This window comes from Eretmochelys imbricata, chromosome 11 (genome assembly GCF_965152235.1).
Source record: "Eretmochelys imbricata isolate rEreImb1 chromosome 11, rEreImb1.hap1, whole genome shotgun sequence".
NCBI lineage: Eukaryota > Metazoa > Chordata > Testudines > Cheloniidae > Eretmochelys > Eretmochelys imbricata.
The window spans coordinates 68830314-68846260 of record NC_135582.1 but is presented as its reverse complement, the minus strand read 5'-3'; the positions used below and the strand labels follow the sequence as shown (position 1 = coordinate 68846260).

At 45.5% G+C, this 15947-nt stretch overlaps 1 protein-coding gene across 1 annotated transcript; it reads right to left on the bottom strand.

The window, feature by feature from the left end:
* Positions 1-863: 863 nt before the first annotated feature.
* LOC144272440 (putative methyltransferase DDB_G0268948) lies at positions 864-12006 on the bottom strand. Its single transcript, XM_077830490.1, has 6 exons — positions 11890-12006; positions 11347-11507; positions 9451-9664; positions 2308-2408; positions 1760-1897; positions 864-967 (listed from the first exon to the last, which is right to left on the bottom strand). The coding sequence occupies exons 1-6, from the start codon at positions 11998-12000 to the stop codon at positions 877-879; spliced, it is 816 nt and encodes a 271-aa protein (XP_077686616.1). The 5' UTR covers positions 12001-12006; the 3' UTR covers positions 864-876.
* Between the last annotated feature and the right edge of the window lie 3941 nt (positions 12007-15947).

Here is a 15947-nt window from a genome sequence, read left to right as displayed (position 1 = left end):
GGGTATGTCTCCTCAAGCTGGGAGTCACCTCCCACTAACACGGCTGCTACTCTTTAACCACAGAATTAATGGGAGTGACTTACAATTGCTATCTTAGACACTTAGGGCTGGATTTTCAAGTGCTCAGCACCCACAAATGGAGTCAGATTTTCAAGAACGCTCATTCATGGCCAGATTTTCACACGGAGCTAGGCACCCAAGGTGCTGAGATTTCTAGAAAATCCCGTCAGTTATTTTGGTGCCTAAATGGAAGGCAAGTTCTTCTGAAACTCTGGCCTGTAATAAGAAGTTCTGTAATTGGCATGTTTGGGGCTGGTCTCTTCTTCACTTCATTTGGAGCGCAGACAGTAATACTGATCGACCTGGAACAACTCTTGGAGGGCTTTGGTTGAAAGATGCCTGTGACGTATTATTCTGAGAACTCTACAACATTATTGCTGTTCCTATTTGCTTACCCCATTGACAGGGAATTACATATAGCAGTTGATCTTGCTGCAAGCTATTTTTATTCAGTAGGACAATAAAGCCCTCCAAAAATCTCTCAGCTGTTAGGGGACATGATATTTATTGCATATTCCAGATATGAGTCAATCTCTGCAGCCTTCTATGTGGCAAAGGGTCCTTGATTTCTTCCAATGTCTGTTGAAGGGACGCTGGACAGAACACCGTGCTTTTCCTCTTTAAATAGGAAGCAACCACCCCGTGAAAGCCCTTCTAATATTGGCACTATTTGATATCGTGCTTCCTTTCTCTCCCATTGAAGAGGATGGGAGTTTTGCCATGGACTTTATTGAACGGTGATAACATCAGTTACAAGTAGATACCAAAAAATCGAGATTTTTCTTCTGGCTATAGGATCATCGCTGGATTTTCCATTCATGGCCCCTTGCAGCCTAGAACAGAAACACTCCTTATCCCAATCTCTACCTGGGTTTCATTAGAGCAAACTCCCATGGTATCCAGGAACCTGAAACAAGAAATGGAGGAAAGGTCACTTACTTTCTCACTGTATACATTGACTCCTGTTCTACCAGAGGCAGAGGTGACAGCCAGTTCTTAGCACCACAGCCTAAGACATACCTGTCCCACCAAAAAACATTCTACTCTTATTGTAAAAGGATACATAAAAGGTACTTCAAGAGAAGTTTACTATGTCTAAAGCAGTTTTAGCACATTACCTGTGCCAGTCACTAACCGTAATTACTGAGGACCGTAGGGTAGGCTGCCCATTTGTGAAACTTTTGGTGTTACTGGGTTTGTAGAAAGAGACTGAAGGCACCATATAGCCCAAGAGATTGTGGTTTATTGGATATAAGATGGAACTAGAAGCTCAAGCTCTTAATAGTTTATTCCTTTGCTAATTAAACTTCAGGATGTCCCAGAAGGAAATACTCAGTATCAAGTACCAGAAGGAGGAAATTAGCTAAGCTGCCTATTTTATCAAGTATCAAGCTAGACTTCACCAGTGACAGCAATGCACATAGGGGATTCTGGCAGAAATATTGGGCCATATCCCCAGCTGGTTTAAGTTGGCATAGCACTATTGAAGCTAATGGGGCTTTGCTGATTTAAGCCAGCTGAGGATCTGGCCCATAAAAAGCCACACTCACAATAGTGACCCAGAGCAAAGAGGGCTGCACCAGCGCAATGACTGCCTCCCCTTCCCTCAGCGTTGGAGGAATTGTTGCAACCTCACTCTTCACCTATGTCATACAAGAGAGCTGCCCATATTCTGCTCATTTTCTTAAATTGTTTTTACCTTTGTTCAGTTTTTTGGAGGAGGGATTTTGCTGCTTCAGGGTCACTCCTCAGAAAGGCTTGATACATGGAGAAGGACTGGAATAACCCGATCACCCCAGAAACAGACATGGGAATTGTGTCTAAGATCTGGGTAACTCTGCAAGAGTGGAAAGAAACCAGAGCATTGGAGAAGTAAGCCTGGAGGATAATGGAGCTACACTGATTTATACAAACTGAGGATCTGGCTCATGCAGATTATTAAGATGTGGGGCATGATCTGTTATCCCTTCCCCTTTTTGGACATTTGTTTATGGGGAAACCTCTCTCATTTGATGAGGAGGCCACACAGATGAACCAGACAGACCAGACATTGTAGATCTGTTTGAAGGACATTGGACCAAATGATCTCAGTGCTATTGTCTAGCCTTAAACTCTATGAATCTTCTGCAACCTGCAGTCTCAAAGTGAAGACCAATGAATACCGCCCAAGTGCCCAGTATTCCAGGGTTCACACAGCCCACAATGCAAGAGATTACATAAAATTCAGTTTTGTCCTTGTCGTCTCACCTCCGCTTATCCTGAAAAGGCACAGACTCAAACACCTCTTTATACTCTGCAAAGACAAGTTTTATTTTTTCATCTGCATATTCAAGAAGCAGGTCCTTGGTCTGTAAAGCCAGAACAGAAACAGCAAATATGTTATGTAAGGCCTTGATCCTCCACTTCATCTGAGCTGCACTCCCTGATTCAGGGCTGCCTGGCCTGAGGGCAAGTTAGAGCTACATAGGAGAATAATGGAATAATACAGACCCTTCAGACTTCCCCACACACAATACTCGCAGAAGTTATGTGAATGGGCTACATCTGAACAATTGTATTTTGGGTTTAATGGTCATTTCCCTCCCCCCGACCACCCACCCATTATTGTTTGTACTAGACCGAATCTCTTTCTGTTGGTGTGGTATAGTAACGTTCTTTTACAGAGAATATCCATGAAAAACTGCCCTACTTCAAAATGGCGGACATAACCTCTTCCATTGTTCTTACATGGGGCTTAGGCCATAAGGCTGACCTCAGCTAAGATGGCCTCTATCAAAATGATCACTGCCCATGCAATGAGAATGAAGCCACCTCAGGGAAGATGGTGGCCACCTGCGCCATCAGGAGGCAGACAGGAATACTATGACGACCAAGTGCATGGAGACAGCAGCCATCTTTGTTGAGGCATACTGTAGCCTTACTCTCATAGATACCCTTCTCAAAATGGCCCCCTAACTGAGTGACATTATGGAGGTGGGAGAAGACAGAAAGCTAACATGTCTTTACAATCAGTTCAATCTAAAGACACCATAGCGTTATAATGCCTTAGTCAGAATTCTAGGGCATTACATGGTATCAATAGAGCACAGAATTAATGTTTTTTGGGTACCTGGCCTGAGTCATCTGCTTACCTTAGGGAAGGTAAGTCTAACAATAACTCTGAATGTCCTGGTTTGTAATACTTCATTAGGTGATAATTACAACAGCGACTAATGTATTTTATCCCAAGTTATTCGTATGTTCTCTGACCCATACCTCAATGTGAAGGTAGTTTTTGTCTGGGAATGGGTTTTATGTGATGGAAGCTGCCTGAACACAAACCAGCCTTCCCAAATGTACCACATCACCTGGCAGCGTTCCATAAGGGCCAGATCCAAATCCCAGTGGAGTCAAATGACTCTTGCATACTTCCATGGACTTTGGCTCAGGCCCTACATACAACCCCAAGGCTACATTAAAAGAACATTATCCAGGATACAAAGTCAAGCACTCAAAGTTAAGAAATGCCAGAATTAAGGTTGTTTGTGTAACCTTAATTTGACTCCATCGTACACCTTCTCTATGCCCTGGTCTACACTAGGACTTTAGGTCGAATTTAGCAGCGTTAAATCGACGTAAACCTGCACCCGTCCACACAATGAAGCCCTTTATTTCGACTTAAAGGGCTCTTAAAATCGATTTCCTTACTCTACCCCTGACAAGTGGATTAGCGCTTAAATCGACGTTGGCGGCTCGAATTTGGGGTACTGTGGACACAATTCGATGGTATTGGCCTCCGGGAGCTATCCCAGAGTGCTGCATTTGACCGCTCTGGTCAGCACTCTCAACTCAGATGCACTGGCCAGGTAGACAGGAAAAGAACCGCGAACTTTTGAACTTTTGAATCTTATTTCCTGTTTGGCCAGCGTGGCAAGCTGCAGGTGACCATGCAGAGCTCATCAGCACAGGTGACCATGATGGAGTCCCAGAATCGCAAAAGTGCTCCAGCATGGACCGAACGGGAGGTACGGGATCTGATCGCTGTTTGGGGAGAGGAATCCGTGCTATCAGAACTCCGTTCCAGTTTTCGAAATGCCAAAACCTTTGTCAAAATCTCCCAGGTTGTAGATAGCTCACAGCAAGCAAGCTGAGAAACCGGTTTTCCCGACAGCCAGGAACTGTTTCTCACCCTGAACCTGGAGCCAGTACCCCCCGAACCCACCCAAGGCTGCCTCCTGGACCCAGCAGGCAGAGAAGGGACCTCTGGTGAGTGTACCTTTTAAAATACTATACATGGTTTAAAAGCAAGCATGTGAAAGGATTACTTTGCCCTGGCATTCGCGGTTCTCCTAGATGTAGTCCTAAAGCCTTTGCAAAAGGTTTCTGGAGAGGGCAGCCTTATTGCGTCCTTCATGGTAGGACACTTTACCACTTCAGGCCAGTAACACGTACTCGGGAATCATTGTAGAACAAAGCATTGCAGTGTATGTTTGCTGGCATTCAGACAACATCCGTTCTTTATCTCTCTGTGTTATCCTCAGGAGAGTGAGATATAATTCATGGTCACCTGGTTGAAATAGAGTGCTTTTCTTCAGGGGACACTCAGAGGAGCCCATTCCAGCTGGGCTGTTTGCCTGTGGCTAAACAGAAATGTTCCCCGCTGTTAGCCACAGGGAGGGGGGAAGGTTGAGGGGGTAGTCACACGGTGGGGGGAGGCAAAATGCGACCTTGTAACGAAAGCACATGTGCTATGTATGTAATGTTAACAGCAAGGTTTACCCTGAAAGAGTGTAGCCACTGTTTTATAAAATGTGTCTTTTTAAATACCGCTGTCCCTTTTTTTTTCTCCACCAGCTGCATGTGTTTCAATGATCACAGGATCTTCTCCTTCCCAGAGGCTAGTGAAGCTTAGAAAGAAAAAAAAACGCACTCGCGATGAAATGTTCTCCGAGCTCATGCTGTCCTCCCACACAGAGAGCACAGACAAATGCGTGGAGGCAAATAATGTCAGAGTGCAGGAAAGCACAAAATGACCAGGAGGAGAGGTGGCGGGCTGAAGAGAGTAAATGGCGGGCTGAAGAGAGTAAGTGGCGGGCTGAAGACAGGGCTGAAGCTCAAATGTGGCGGCAGTGTGATGAGAGGAGGCAGGATTCAATACTGAGGCTGCTGCAGGACCAAACCAGTATGCTCCAGTGTATGGTTGAGCTGCAGTAAAGGCAGCTGGAGCACAGACTGCCACTGCAGCCCCTCTGTAACCAACCGCCCTCCTCCCCAAGTTCCATAGCCTCCACACCCAGACGCCCAAGAACGCGGTGGGGGGGGGCCTCCGGCCAACCAGCCACTCCACCACAGAGGATTGCCCAAAAAAAAGAAGGCTGTCATTCAATAAATTTTAAAGTTGTAAACTTTTAAAGTGCTGTGCTTAAAGTGCTGTGTGGCATTTTCCTTCCCTCCTCCACCACCCCTCCTGGGCTACCTTGGTAGTCATCCCCCTATTTGTGTGATGAATGAATAAAGAATGCATGAATGTGAAGCAACAATGACTTTATTGCCTCTGCAAGCGGTGATTGAAGGGAGGAGGGGCGGGTGGTTAGCTTACAGGGAAGTAGAGTGAACCAAGGGGCGGGGGGTTTCATCAAGGAGAAACAAACAGAACTTTCACACCGTAGCCTGGCCAGTCATGAAACTGGTTTTCAAAGCTTCTCTGATGCGTACCACGCCATCCTGTGCTCTTCTAACCGCCCTAGTGTCTGGCTGCGCGTAACCAGCAGCCAGGCGATTTGCCTCAACCTCCCACCCCGCCATAAACGTCTCCCCCTTACTCTCACAGATATTGTGGAGCACACAGCAAGCAGTAATAACAGTGGGAATATTGGTTTCGCTGAGGTCTAAGCGAGTCAGTAAACTGCGCCAGCGCGCCTTTAAACGTCCAAATGCACATTCTACCACCATTCTGCACTTGCTCAGCCTGTAGTTGAACAGCTCCTGACTACTGTCCAGGCTGCCTGTGTACGGCTTCATGAGCCATGGCATTAAGGGGTAGGCTGGGTCCCCAAGGATACATATAGGCATTTCAACATCCCCAACAGTTATTTTCTGGTCTGGGAATAAAGTCCCTTCCTGCAGCTTTTGAAACAGACCAGAGTTCCTGAAGATGCGAGCATCATGCACCTTTCCCGGCCATCCCACGTTGATGTTGGTGAAACGTCCCTTGTGATCCACCAGGGCTTGCAGCACTATCGAAAAGTACCCCTTGCGGTTTATGTACTCGGCGGCTTCGTGCTCCGGTGCCAAGATAGGGATATGGGTTCCGTCTATGGCCCCACCACAGTTAGGGAATCCCACTGCAGCAAAGCCATCCACTATGACCTGCACATTTCCCAGGGTCACTACCCTTGATATCAGCAGATCTTTGATTGCGTGGGCTACTTGCATCACAGCAGCCCCCACAGTAGATTTGCCCACTCCAAATTGATTCCCAACTGACCGGTAGCTGTCTGGCGTTGCAAGCTTCCATAGGGCTATCGCCACTCGCTTCTCAACTGTGAGGGCTGCTCTCATCTTGGTATTCATGCGCCTCAGGGCAGGGGAAAGCAAGTCACAAAGTTCCATGAAAGTGCCCTTACGCATGCGAAAGTTTCGCAGTTACTGGGAATCGTCCCAGACCTGCAACACTATGCGGTCCCACCAGTCTGTGCTTGTTTGCCGAGCCCAGAATCAGCGTTCCACAGCATGAACCTGCCCCATTAGCACCATAATGCATGCATTGGCAGGGCCCATGCTTTCAGAGAAATCTGTGTCCATGTCCTCATCACTCACGTGACCGCGCTGACGTCGCCTCCTCGCCCGGTATCGCTTTGCCAGGTTCTGGTGCTGCATATACTGCTGGATAATGCGTGTGCTGTTTAATGTGCTCCTAATTGCCAAAGTGAGCTGAGCGGCCTCCATGCTTGCCTTGGTATGGCGTCCGCACAGAAAAAAGGCGCGGAACGATTGTCTGCCGTTGCTCTGACGGAGGGAGGGGCGACTGACGACACGGCTTACAGGGTTGGCTTCAGGGAGCTAAAATCAACAAAGGGGGTGTCTTTACATCAAGGAGTATTTCAGGCAGGACTTCACGGAGGGTTCCAATAAGAAATGGTGCACCTAAGTTATCGTTCTTATTGGAACAAGGAGGTTAGCCTGGCCTCTGATTGATACATGGCTAGATTTACCTCGCTGCACCTTCTCTGTGAGTGACTGCAGTGTGACCTAGAGGAATGAGTCCCCTAGACAGGGGAGGAGACAAATGAGTACAAAACAAATCTGGTCTATTTCTTGTTTTGACCCACTCCATCTATCTTTTACATCTTTGGCTGGCAGCAGACGGTGCAGAAGGACTGCATGCCATCCACATCTCATGGCTGCTCGGCAGAAGATGGTACAGTACGACTGCTAGCCATCCTCATCTCTTGCCTGCCTGGCAGAAGATGGTACAATACGACTACTAGCAATCCTCATCTCTTGCCTGCCTGGCAGAAGATGGTACAGTACGACTGCTAGCAGTCCGTATCGCCTGCCCACTCACCATAAGACGGTTCAATAGGACTGACTGCAGGACTAAAGAGAATGACCTGGTCAAGTCACTCCAAATTTAGTCCCTGCGCCCATGTCTGTCCAGGCGCTCCCAGCCGACGTGGCCAGGAGCACCTCGGACATGACGATGACGGCTACCAGTCGTACTGTACCGTCTGCTGCCACAAGGCAAGGGGTTGCTGCTACTGTGTAGCAATGCCGTACCGCGTCTGCCAGCACCCAGGAGTCATAGGGTGACGGTTACCTGAGCGGGCTCCATGCTTGCCGTGGTATGGCGTCTGCACAGGTAACTCAGGAAAAAAGGTGCGAAACGATTGTCTGCCCTTGCTTTCACGGAGGGAGGGAGGGAACGGGGGCCTGACGATATGTACCCAGAACCACCCGTGACAATGTTTTAGCCCCATCAGGCATTGGGATCTCAACCCAGAATTCCAATGGGCAGCGGAGACTGCGAGAACTGTGGGATAGCTACCCACAGTGCAACGCTCCAGAAGTCGACTCTAGCCTCGGTACTGTGGAAGCACTCCGCCGAGTTAATGCACTTAGAGCATTTTCTGTGGGGACACACACACTCGAATATATAAAACCGATTTCTAAAAAACCGACTTCTATAAATTCGACCTTATTCCGTAGTGTAGACATACCCTTGGATACAGTATTTAAGTTACATGACTGGATAATAGTTTTTCCACAGGCCCCCTGCCTAACTCAGTGAACAAGATGGACAATGCACACATAATGTGTAGCTATTTAATATTTTGCTTTATCCTGATTGTCCAATGTGTGACCTCATGCCTTATTTCCTGCATACTATTCAAACCCTGCCATGCACAGTTATTAATTTCTGTGTGGGATTGTCTGTGTTGCTCACCACTATAGTGTTTGAGAGTTTCACAAACATTAAAAATCTCAGCCTCCATCCCCAAGGTCCTCATGCCACCTCACAGTACCCCCTCATCTCACTCTTGGGCATCTTGTCCTTCTCTCCTTGACAACAAGTTCTAGCCACCAGCCTGTAGCCTGCTTTATGCCCAATTATCCTGTTCTCATTGGCTCCAAGTCCTAGACTCCCCGTCCTCCTCAAGCTCCTTGTCTTAATCTACTCCCTCTACCACCACAACTCATGTCCTCTCTGAATTGAGCCAGGTTCCTTCCTGCTCATGCTGCCTGGGCATAAGCAGGGCACCACTGAAGACAGTGTCCCTGCGGTGAGAACTGGTGCCCAGCACCACAGTGACCTGCAGCAGGGAACATCCAGCTCAGCCCAAACAGCTTCAGGATGGAGCATACTCAATTGCTGTGTGGGGATGGTGCATTTACAGTCTGTGGGCGAGCACCAGGAGCTGTGAGGAGCTGGAGCATGTTCATTGCAGGTGGAATCTTTGGAAAATTTAGCTGCCAAACCCTCTGCTGACAATGTTCAAGCTGAAATTTTTCAAAGAGTTATAACTCAGCCACGTTTGGGTGGTTTTCCCAAGGGGAAAAAAAATCGGAAGGCACATCCCTCGCACAACCGCTCCGCAAATTCCAAGCTCTGCTCCAGAGCGCTGAGGAGCTAGAACTTCTCAACACAATGGGTATAAGAATTTGTTTTGAAATGGGCAAAGGCACCTATTAGTCTCTATTTCTGTTTTTTGGAAATGGCTGACTGTTTTTGCTGTGGCAGACAGGCAGAAAGGAAAATTTCAGCCCAAACGCTTAAGGTCTGGCAAAATTATAAACAGCTGAAAACAGGGTCTTATACTGGAAAGTGTCTGGCAACCTTAAAATATACTATACACTTCCTGCCATATGGAGTGTCTTTTTTTTCAAAAAAGGATTGTTTTCTTCTCCCACCTCAGTGAAGATTTCTGTAAGCCTTTCCGAGCAGTCTTTATAGTGCATACTGAAGTCTGTAGTGTAGGTGCTAAGGGCGACACAGCCATGTGGCCTGAGAACTCGATCCACTTCCTTCATGAACCTCGGCACATCAAACCAGTGGACAGCTGTAAAAGCAGTAATAAGGTCCACGGAACCATCCTCAAATGGCAGCTCCTCTGCAGGGCACACACTATAAAGGGAAACAGGGAAGATATTTAAATTGGGAAGAAGGAGTCGTCTCTACTGGGGCCTGACGTGCATGAAACTTGTCAGGTGTGGACACTGCTGAGAGGAAATGTGGTGTTGTTGAAAATCTGACATTGAAAAGCCTCACTTTTTTGTTCCCTTGGAACTGAAGAGTGGTTTGGCCTAAGAATGTCAGCCCAAGCTTCAAAATCCATATTTCAGCATTTAATTAGGAGCGGCCTGATTTTCAGAAGCTGAGGACCTGCAGCTCCTGCCAACTTTCAGATGGAGTCGTGAGTTCTGGGTACTTTGTGAAAAAGCAGACCAAATATGTTTGAAATCAGGCACCTAGAAATGACTTTTATGATGAGATTACTGGTTCTGTGGATGAAGGGAAAGCAGTGGATGTATTGTTTCTTGACTTTAGCAAAGCTTTTGACACGGTCTCCCACAGTATTCTTGTCAGCAAGTTAAGGAAGTATGGGCTGGATGAATGCACTATAGGGTGGGTAGAAAGCTGGCTAGATTGTCGGGCTCAACGGGTAGTGATCAATGGCTCCATGTCTAGTTGGCAGCCGGTGTCAAGTGGAGTGCCCCAGGGGTCGGTCCTTTGGCCGGTTTTGTTCAATATCGTCATAAATGATCTGGAGGATGGTGTGGATTGCACTCTCAGCAAATTTGCGGACGATACTAAACTGGGAGGAGTGGTAGATACGCTGGAGGGGAGGGATAGGATACAGAAGGACCTAGACAAATTGGAGGATTGGGCCAAAAGAAATCTGATGAGGTTCAATAAGGATAAGTGCAGGGTCCTGCACTTAGGACGGAAGAATCCAATGCACCGCTACAGACTAGGGACCGAATGGCTAGGCAGCAGTTCTGCGGAAAAGGACCTAGGGGTGACAGTGGACGAGAAGCTGGATATGAGTCAGCAGTGTGCCCTTGTTGCCAAGAAGGCCAATGGCATTTTGGGATGTATACGTAGGGGCATAGCGAGCAGATCGAGGGACGTGATCGTCCCCCTCTATTCGACATTGGTGAGGCCTCATCTGGAGTACTGTGTCCAGTTTTGGGCCCCACACTACAAGAAGGATGTGGATAAATTGGAGAGAGTCCAGCGAAGGGCAACAAAAATGATTAGGGGTCTAGAACACATGACTTATGAGGAGAGGCTGAGGGAGCTGGGATTGTTTAGCCTGCAGAAGAGAAGAATGAGGGGGGATTTGATAGCTGCTTTCAACTACCTGAAAGGGGGTTCCAAAGAGGATGGCTCTAGACTGTTCTCAATGGTAGCAGATGACAGAACGAGGAGTAATGGTCTCAAGTTGCAGTGGGGGAGGTTTAGATTGGATATTAGGAAAAACTTTTTCACTAAGAGGGTGGTGAAACACTGGAATGCGTTGCCTAGGGAGGTGGTGGAATCTCCTTCCTTGGAAGTTTTTAAGGTCAGGCTTGACAAAGCCCTGGCTGGGATGATTTAACTGGGAATTGGTCCTGCTTCAAGCAGGGGGTTGGACTAGATGACCTTCAGGGGTCCCTTCCAACCCTGATATTCTATGATTCTATGACTGACCTCGTTTGAAAATGCTGGCCTGTATCTGTCCTGTTCACGAAGTGCTTGCTTTGTGCAAAGGTCAGCACTCTGGATACACCCAAAGGGAAAGCATCCTTTTATGGAACACTTACTGGTAAGAAACATTTGGGAAGGAGGCAGCTTGTTTGGCTGCCTCGATTTGAGCTTCACTGATGTCTGTTCCAACCACCTTCTCAAAATGAGCTGCAAGTACGCGAGTGCTTTGTCCCGACCCGCAGCCAACATCCACTGCCAGCCGAATGGGGTTTACTTTCTGAGGAGAGAACAGACACGTCTCAGCAAGCGGAGCACAAATTCTTATGAAGAGCCAAATCTTAGTCCTCTTTACACCCCTGTACACATACCCAGTCCTAGTCAGAGAGAAAAGGCTCTGATTCTCCAGGTAATTAGAGTAATTTCTGTAGTATCCTATTGGTTTCACTCCTACTGTATTCTAGAGCAGTGCTACTCAAAGTAGTGGTCCGTGGACCGGTGCCGGTCCGTGAGCCGTCGGCTGCCGGTCTGCGTGCACATTGGAAAAAAGTAATTGCCGGTCCCCCACATCAGATAGCTTGAGAAGCACTGGTCTGTAGGTCTTTTCCACAGTGGAACTAACAACATGTATTCTCAGCCTAGGGCCTGACAGGGTCACTTACCTTTTCTTCCAGGTAGGAGAAGATGACACTTTGGAGATTTTCAGAGGGAGAGAATCTGTATTTCTGATAGGAATCTGCATTATACTGTGTATCTAACAAATGCACAGCCATGTTCCAGCAAACTGGTACCTACGGGGATTAAGCAAATTCATTTTGTTACATTAGCCATAACTCCACTGACTATATAATTATAATGCTTCTTATATGATCAATGGTATAACCAATTAAATATTACTCACATTAGGTACTGAAGTTCTAACTTCTGAAATCAGCTAAGTGCAAAGATATTTCATGTTTAGCATTGGGTCAGTGAACTTTGTTTTTTCAAGTGTCTTGGTCTTGGGTAAATGTGGTAAATGTAAAAAGCAGAGTAACAGTGGTTTGTGGGAGGAAATACAACATGGGCCAGATCATCTAGTGCTGCAAATCAGAAGGGAACAGACCTATGCTGATTTGCACCAGCTGATTATTTGGGCCTATGTTTATAGCCGGTCAAGATTTTTTATTTTTTTTTAAAAAGGTAAAAAAATTACTTTTTAAAATTGACCGTTTGTCCAAAAACAGTCACTTAAACATTGCAAAATGTGGCACTTTGGTTTTTTTGCTATTTTACAATACCTTTTACCATTTGTTTATTCTTTTTTTTTTCTCCTCACTCATTTTTGAAAATTGTCTCTCTCCCCTCTGAAATAAATGCGGGGGTGGGGAAGAGAGAGGAAAAAAAGGGGAAAACCACCTCCGCTCCCCAAGTGGAAGTGACAAAAATACCAGGAAAAATATTTTAAAAACTTCAAAAACTAAAAAGGGGGCACTGAAGACCCTCTAAAATGAGAGCCGCCTTTCAAATTTCATTCTGTCTTGTTGAAGCTGTTCTACTGTGTATAAGCAATTCAACGTTCATTGGGCCACACAGAGAGAACGTAAGAACTACTACTGTACATAGCCTGGTGGTTTGGGCACAAATGTGGGAGATCCCAGTTCAAGTCTCTGCTGTGCCTGGTTTAAGACCAGGGATGGGAACCTGGGTCCACCAAATAACAGGTGAGTGCCAATCAAGCAGGAATACTCTGTGGCAGCTGAGTTCCACAGTCTGACAGGATAGCCAGGTCTGAACAGTTCATAGTCCAAAAGACATTCATATCTGATGAAATAACACTGCCTATATGATTAGTGGTATAACCACATAATGCAAAGTCACTGGGCATATCACACATTTAGAAAAAAAAATCTGCTGAACAAAAAAACCTGTACATTATGCAAAATGATTAAACCTTGAATATAAAACAATCTCGATACCAGAAAGCAATATCACTTCATTTACTAATTTTTACATTTGTCTTGGATAGACTGCAGGATAAGATACAGAAATAGATACTGTGTATCCTCCTCTGTTATCTTGGTGATTAGGCTTTCCCCCCTATAATTTACAATGAAGAATTTAGCCATAGCCGGATTGTCCTTCTGGGCTGCCAAAAATGTCATCTTGTGGAAGAGGCATTGTGATGGGTTTAATGCCCCTGGAGAAGTTTCCTACTGCCAAAAGGCTGCTAGTAATAGCTGCCAACCAAAGTACCTTGACGTCTCTGTGTACATCCATACATTATAAGACAGCATTAATCAAAACATCTTTTCTTGTCTCTTCAGTACATTCTGTCACAATTTTGAATATGCGGACTTCTGGGTAGGTTATTTGCCTCCACATCAGATTTCTCTGGACAATATTTGACTTTGAAGTTAAACTTAGCTAATTCTGCAATCCACTGGTGTGCTATGGCATTCAGCCTTGCAGAGAGAAAAAGGGGTTGATATCATTATAAACCATGTCCACGAAAGATTGTGTGTAGTAGAGATTGTCAGGAAACTTGTAAGTTACACCCCTTTACGAAATTTGAAAGTCCAGCTTCCAGATTCCAGCATCTGAATCTGTCATGGGGACAGGGCACAGATGAATGCATCAAGGAAGATGAGAGTTTAAGATCTCTAGGCTCAGCTACAATGGGACTTGTATCAGTACCTGAATATTATTGACTAGAAACTACCATTCTGTCTCTAAAGGATTTCAATTTAATTCAGTTCTTCGTGCTTTTATTGTCAAAGCCAAAAAGGCATTGAAAGAAAAACACTTCAGGAAGCAGAGTAAAAGACACAGAGACATAATGAATTATAACAATTTATAGGAGGTAAACGTTAGGGCTGAGCCATCATCATTTGCCCTTGTGTAGCCCACTGGACAAAACCAAACATTTTCAGTCAATTTTTTTCCAAACCCCAAATCATGCATTTCTTTCACAGAGATAAAAACTTCTCAACCTGACAAGCTCTTCCATGCACAAGTTAGCATATGAGAAACACCAAAAGAAACTGTGAAGCAATAAAAAGAAACATACCTTGTTATCTGTGTATGTCACTGAAACCCGAAACGGAGGGGACTCCCTGCCCAGGAAGCAAGAACTCCTGCTATAGTTGATGAATTAGCTATATTCTTTCCGCAGCTTGGGAGAAGCCAGCCTGTGAACCCGGAAGCTTTGATTTGTTAGTGCCCAGATCAGCTGAGCCTAATCCACTGCTTTAGAAACAGAAGATTCCATTGGCTGCTGGTTTTCAGCTGAATAAATATAACCAATCAAATGCATTTTAAGAACTGGCCAGTAGTATGGGTGGAGGGATAGCTCAGTGGTTTGAGCATTGGCCTGCTAAACCCAGGGTTGTGAGTTCAATCTTTGAGGGGGCCATTTAGGGATCTGGTGCAAAAATTGAGCATTGGTCCTGTTTGAGCAGGGGGTTGGACAAGATGATCTCCTGATGTCCCTTCCACCCCTGATATTCTATGAACTCTCATTCACAATGGTTCTTCTCTGTCTTGGAAACCCTGTGTCAGTTTTCAAGTTGTGTGTTCATGAAACAAGAAGTTTAACCCTGCTGAGGATGTTAGAGTAAATATATTTTATAGCATGATTTTGACTACTTCTGAATTTTACCTTGAGATTTGCATTTGGAACCTTAAATAGAATTAAGTTTGATGAATGCAAAAGGATACTGTGAGCAGGTATTTGTGGGGTTTTATTGCTTTTCCTTTCCTCTCTCTTGGCTGTAACAGTCCCCTAGAGATGTGGAACTGAAAAGCTTTTCCAACCAGTTACCACACTTTCTATACGGAAAAGTACTTGAAGCACCTGGAACATGCCTCTGTTTCATGTGAATTGCTGCGTGTGTAGTGCCAGCCTCCGTGATTTCTGTAAAGTTCTGTTATCTCCAGTACGGGCAATGCCCAGGAATGATGGATGGGGCATTTTTTTTATTCTGCTTTTTGGGAGATTAAATGTATCTAGGGAAGCATGTTCGTTTCTGGGAGTTGGTAAATTACCTTTGAAATCTGGGTGTATTTTACTATACACAAAAAATTCATTGAAATGAAAGGGAAATTTTCCTGACCATGGGAAAGATTCGAGAACATAAATCATAGGAGAAATATCAATTATCTATTCCTCCTCCTCCACCCCTTCTAATGGTAGTGTACTCAATTTGCAGCTATTTTAAGTGAATTTAGATTTTCTACAAGCTTACTTCAGTGAGATCACTTTACATTGCTGCAGCAAATACTGAGTTTGGTAGGTCATTTAGTGCGACAGGCAAACGACGTCAAACAAAATAAGAACCAGCTCTTAGCCCAGAACTCATACTGAACTTGAACTTTTTCTTTTAGGGGTAGAAAAAGTCTGGTTCACTTTTAAACCCCCCCCCCCATCTCTGTACTTTCTGGTTTAAGCCAAGAGTGGAAGTGAAAACAAATATTGACAAAAGGCTGTTCTTGCATTCCTGGTCTGGGCAGAAGCAGGGCCTGCTGGAACTCTGATAATTATAAGGCTGCACTAGTGACAAACTGCTAACAAATGAGTGGTTAAAAAACCTAAAAGGCCGTCAGCCTCTTCTTCTCCTTCACACCCCTCCTTAGGGTCTACCCCTGCCAAATCTGCCAGTGTTTGCTGGCTGGAGGACTGATAACACTTCTTTCAGCTTTTTCATTTTCAGATCACACCTATTAATCTTTAAGCACATAA

Bases quoted from the DNA above. Each gene is read 5' to 3' on its own strand.
- LOC144272440 (XM_077830490.1), bottom strand. From the start codon at position 12,000: ATGGCTGTGCATTTGTTAGATACACAGTATAATGCAGATTCCTATCAG. The intron at 9,665-11,346 runs GTAAGTGTTCCA...TTCCCTTTATAG, and splicing joins TTCCCAAATGTTTCTTACCA to TGTGTGCCCTGCAGAGGAGC. The intron at 1,898-2,307 runs GTGAGACGACAA...CCACTCTTGCAG, and splicing joins CCTTTTCAGGATAAGCGGAG to AGTTACCCAGATCTTAGACA.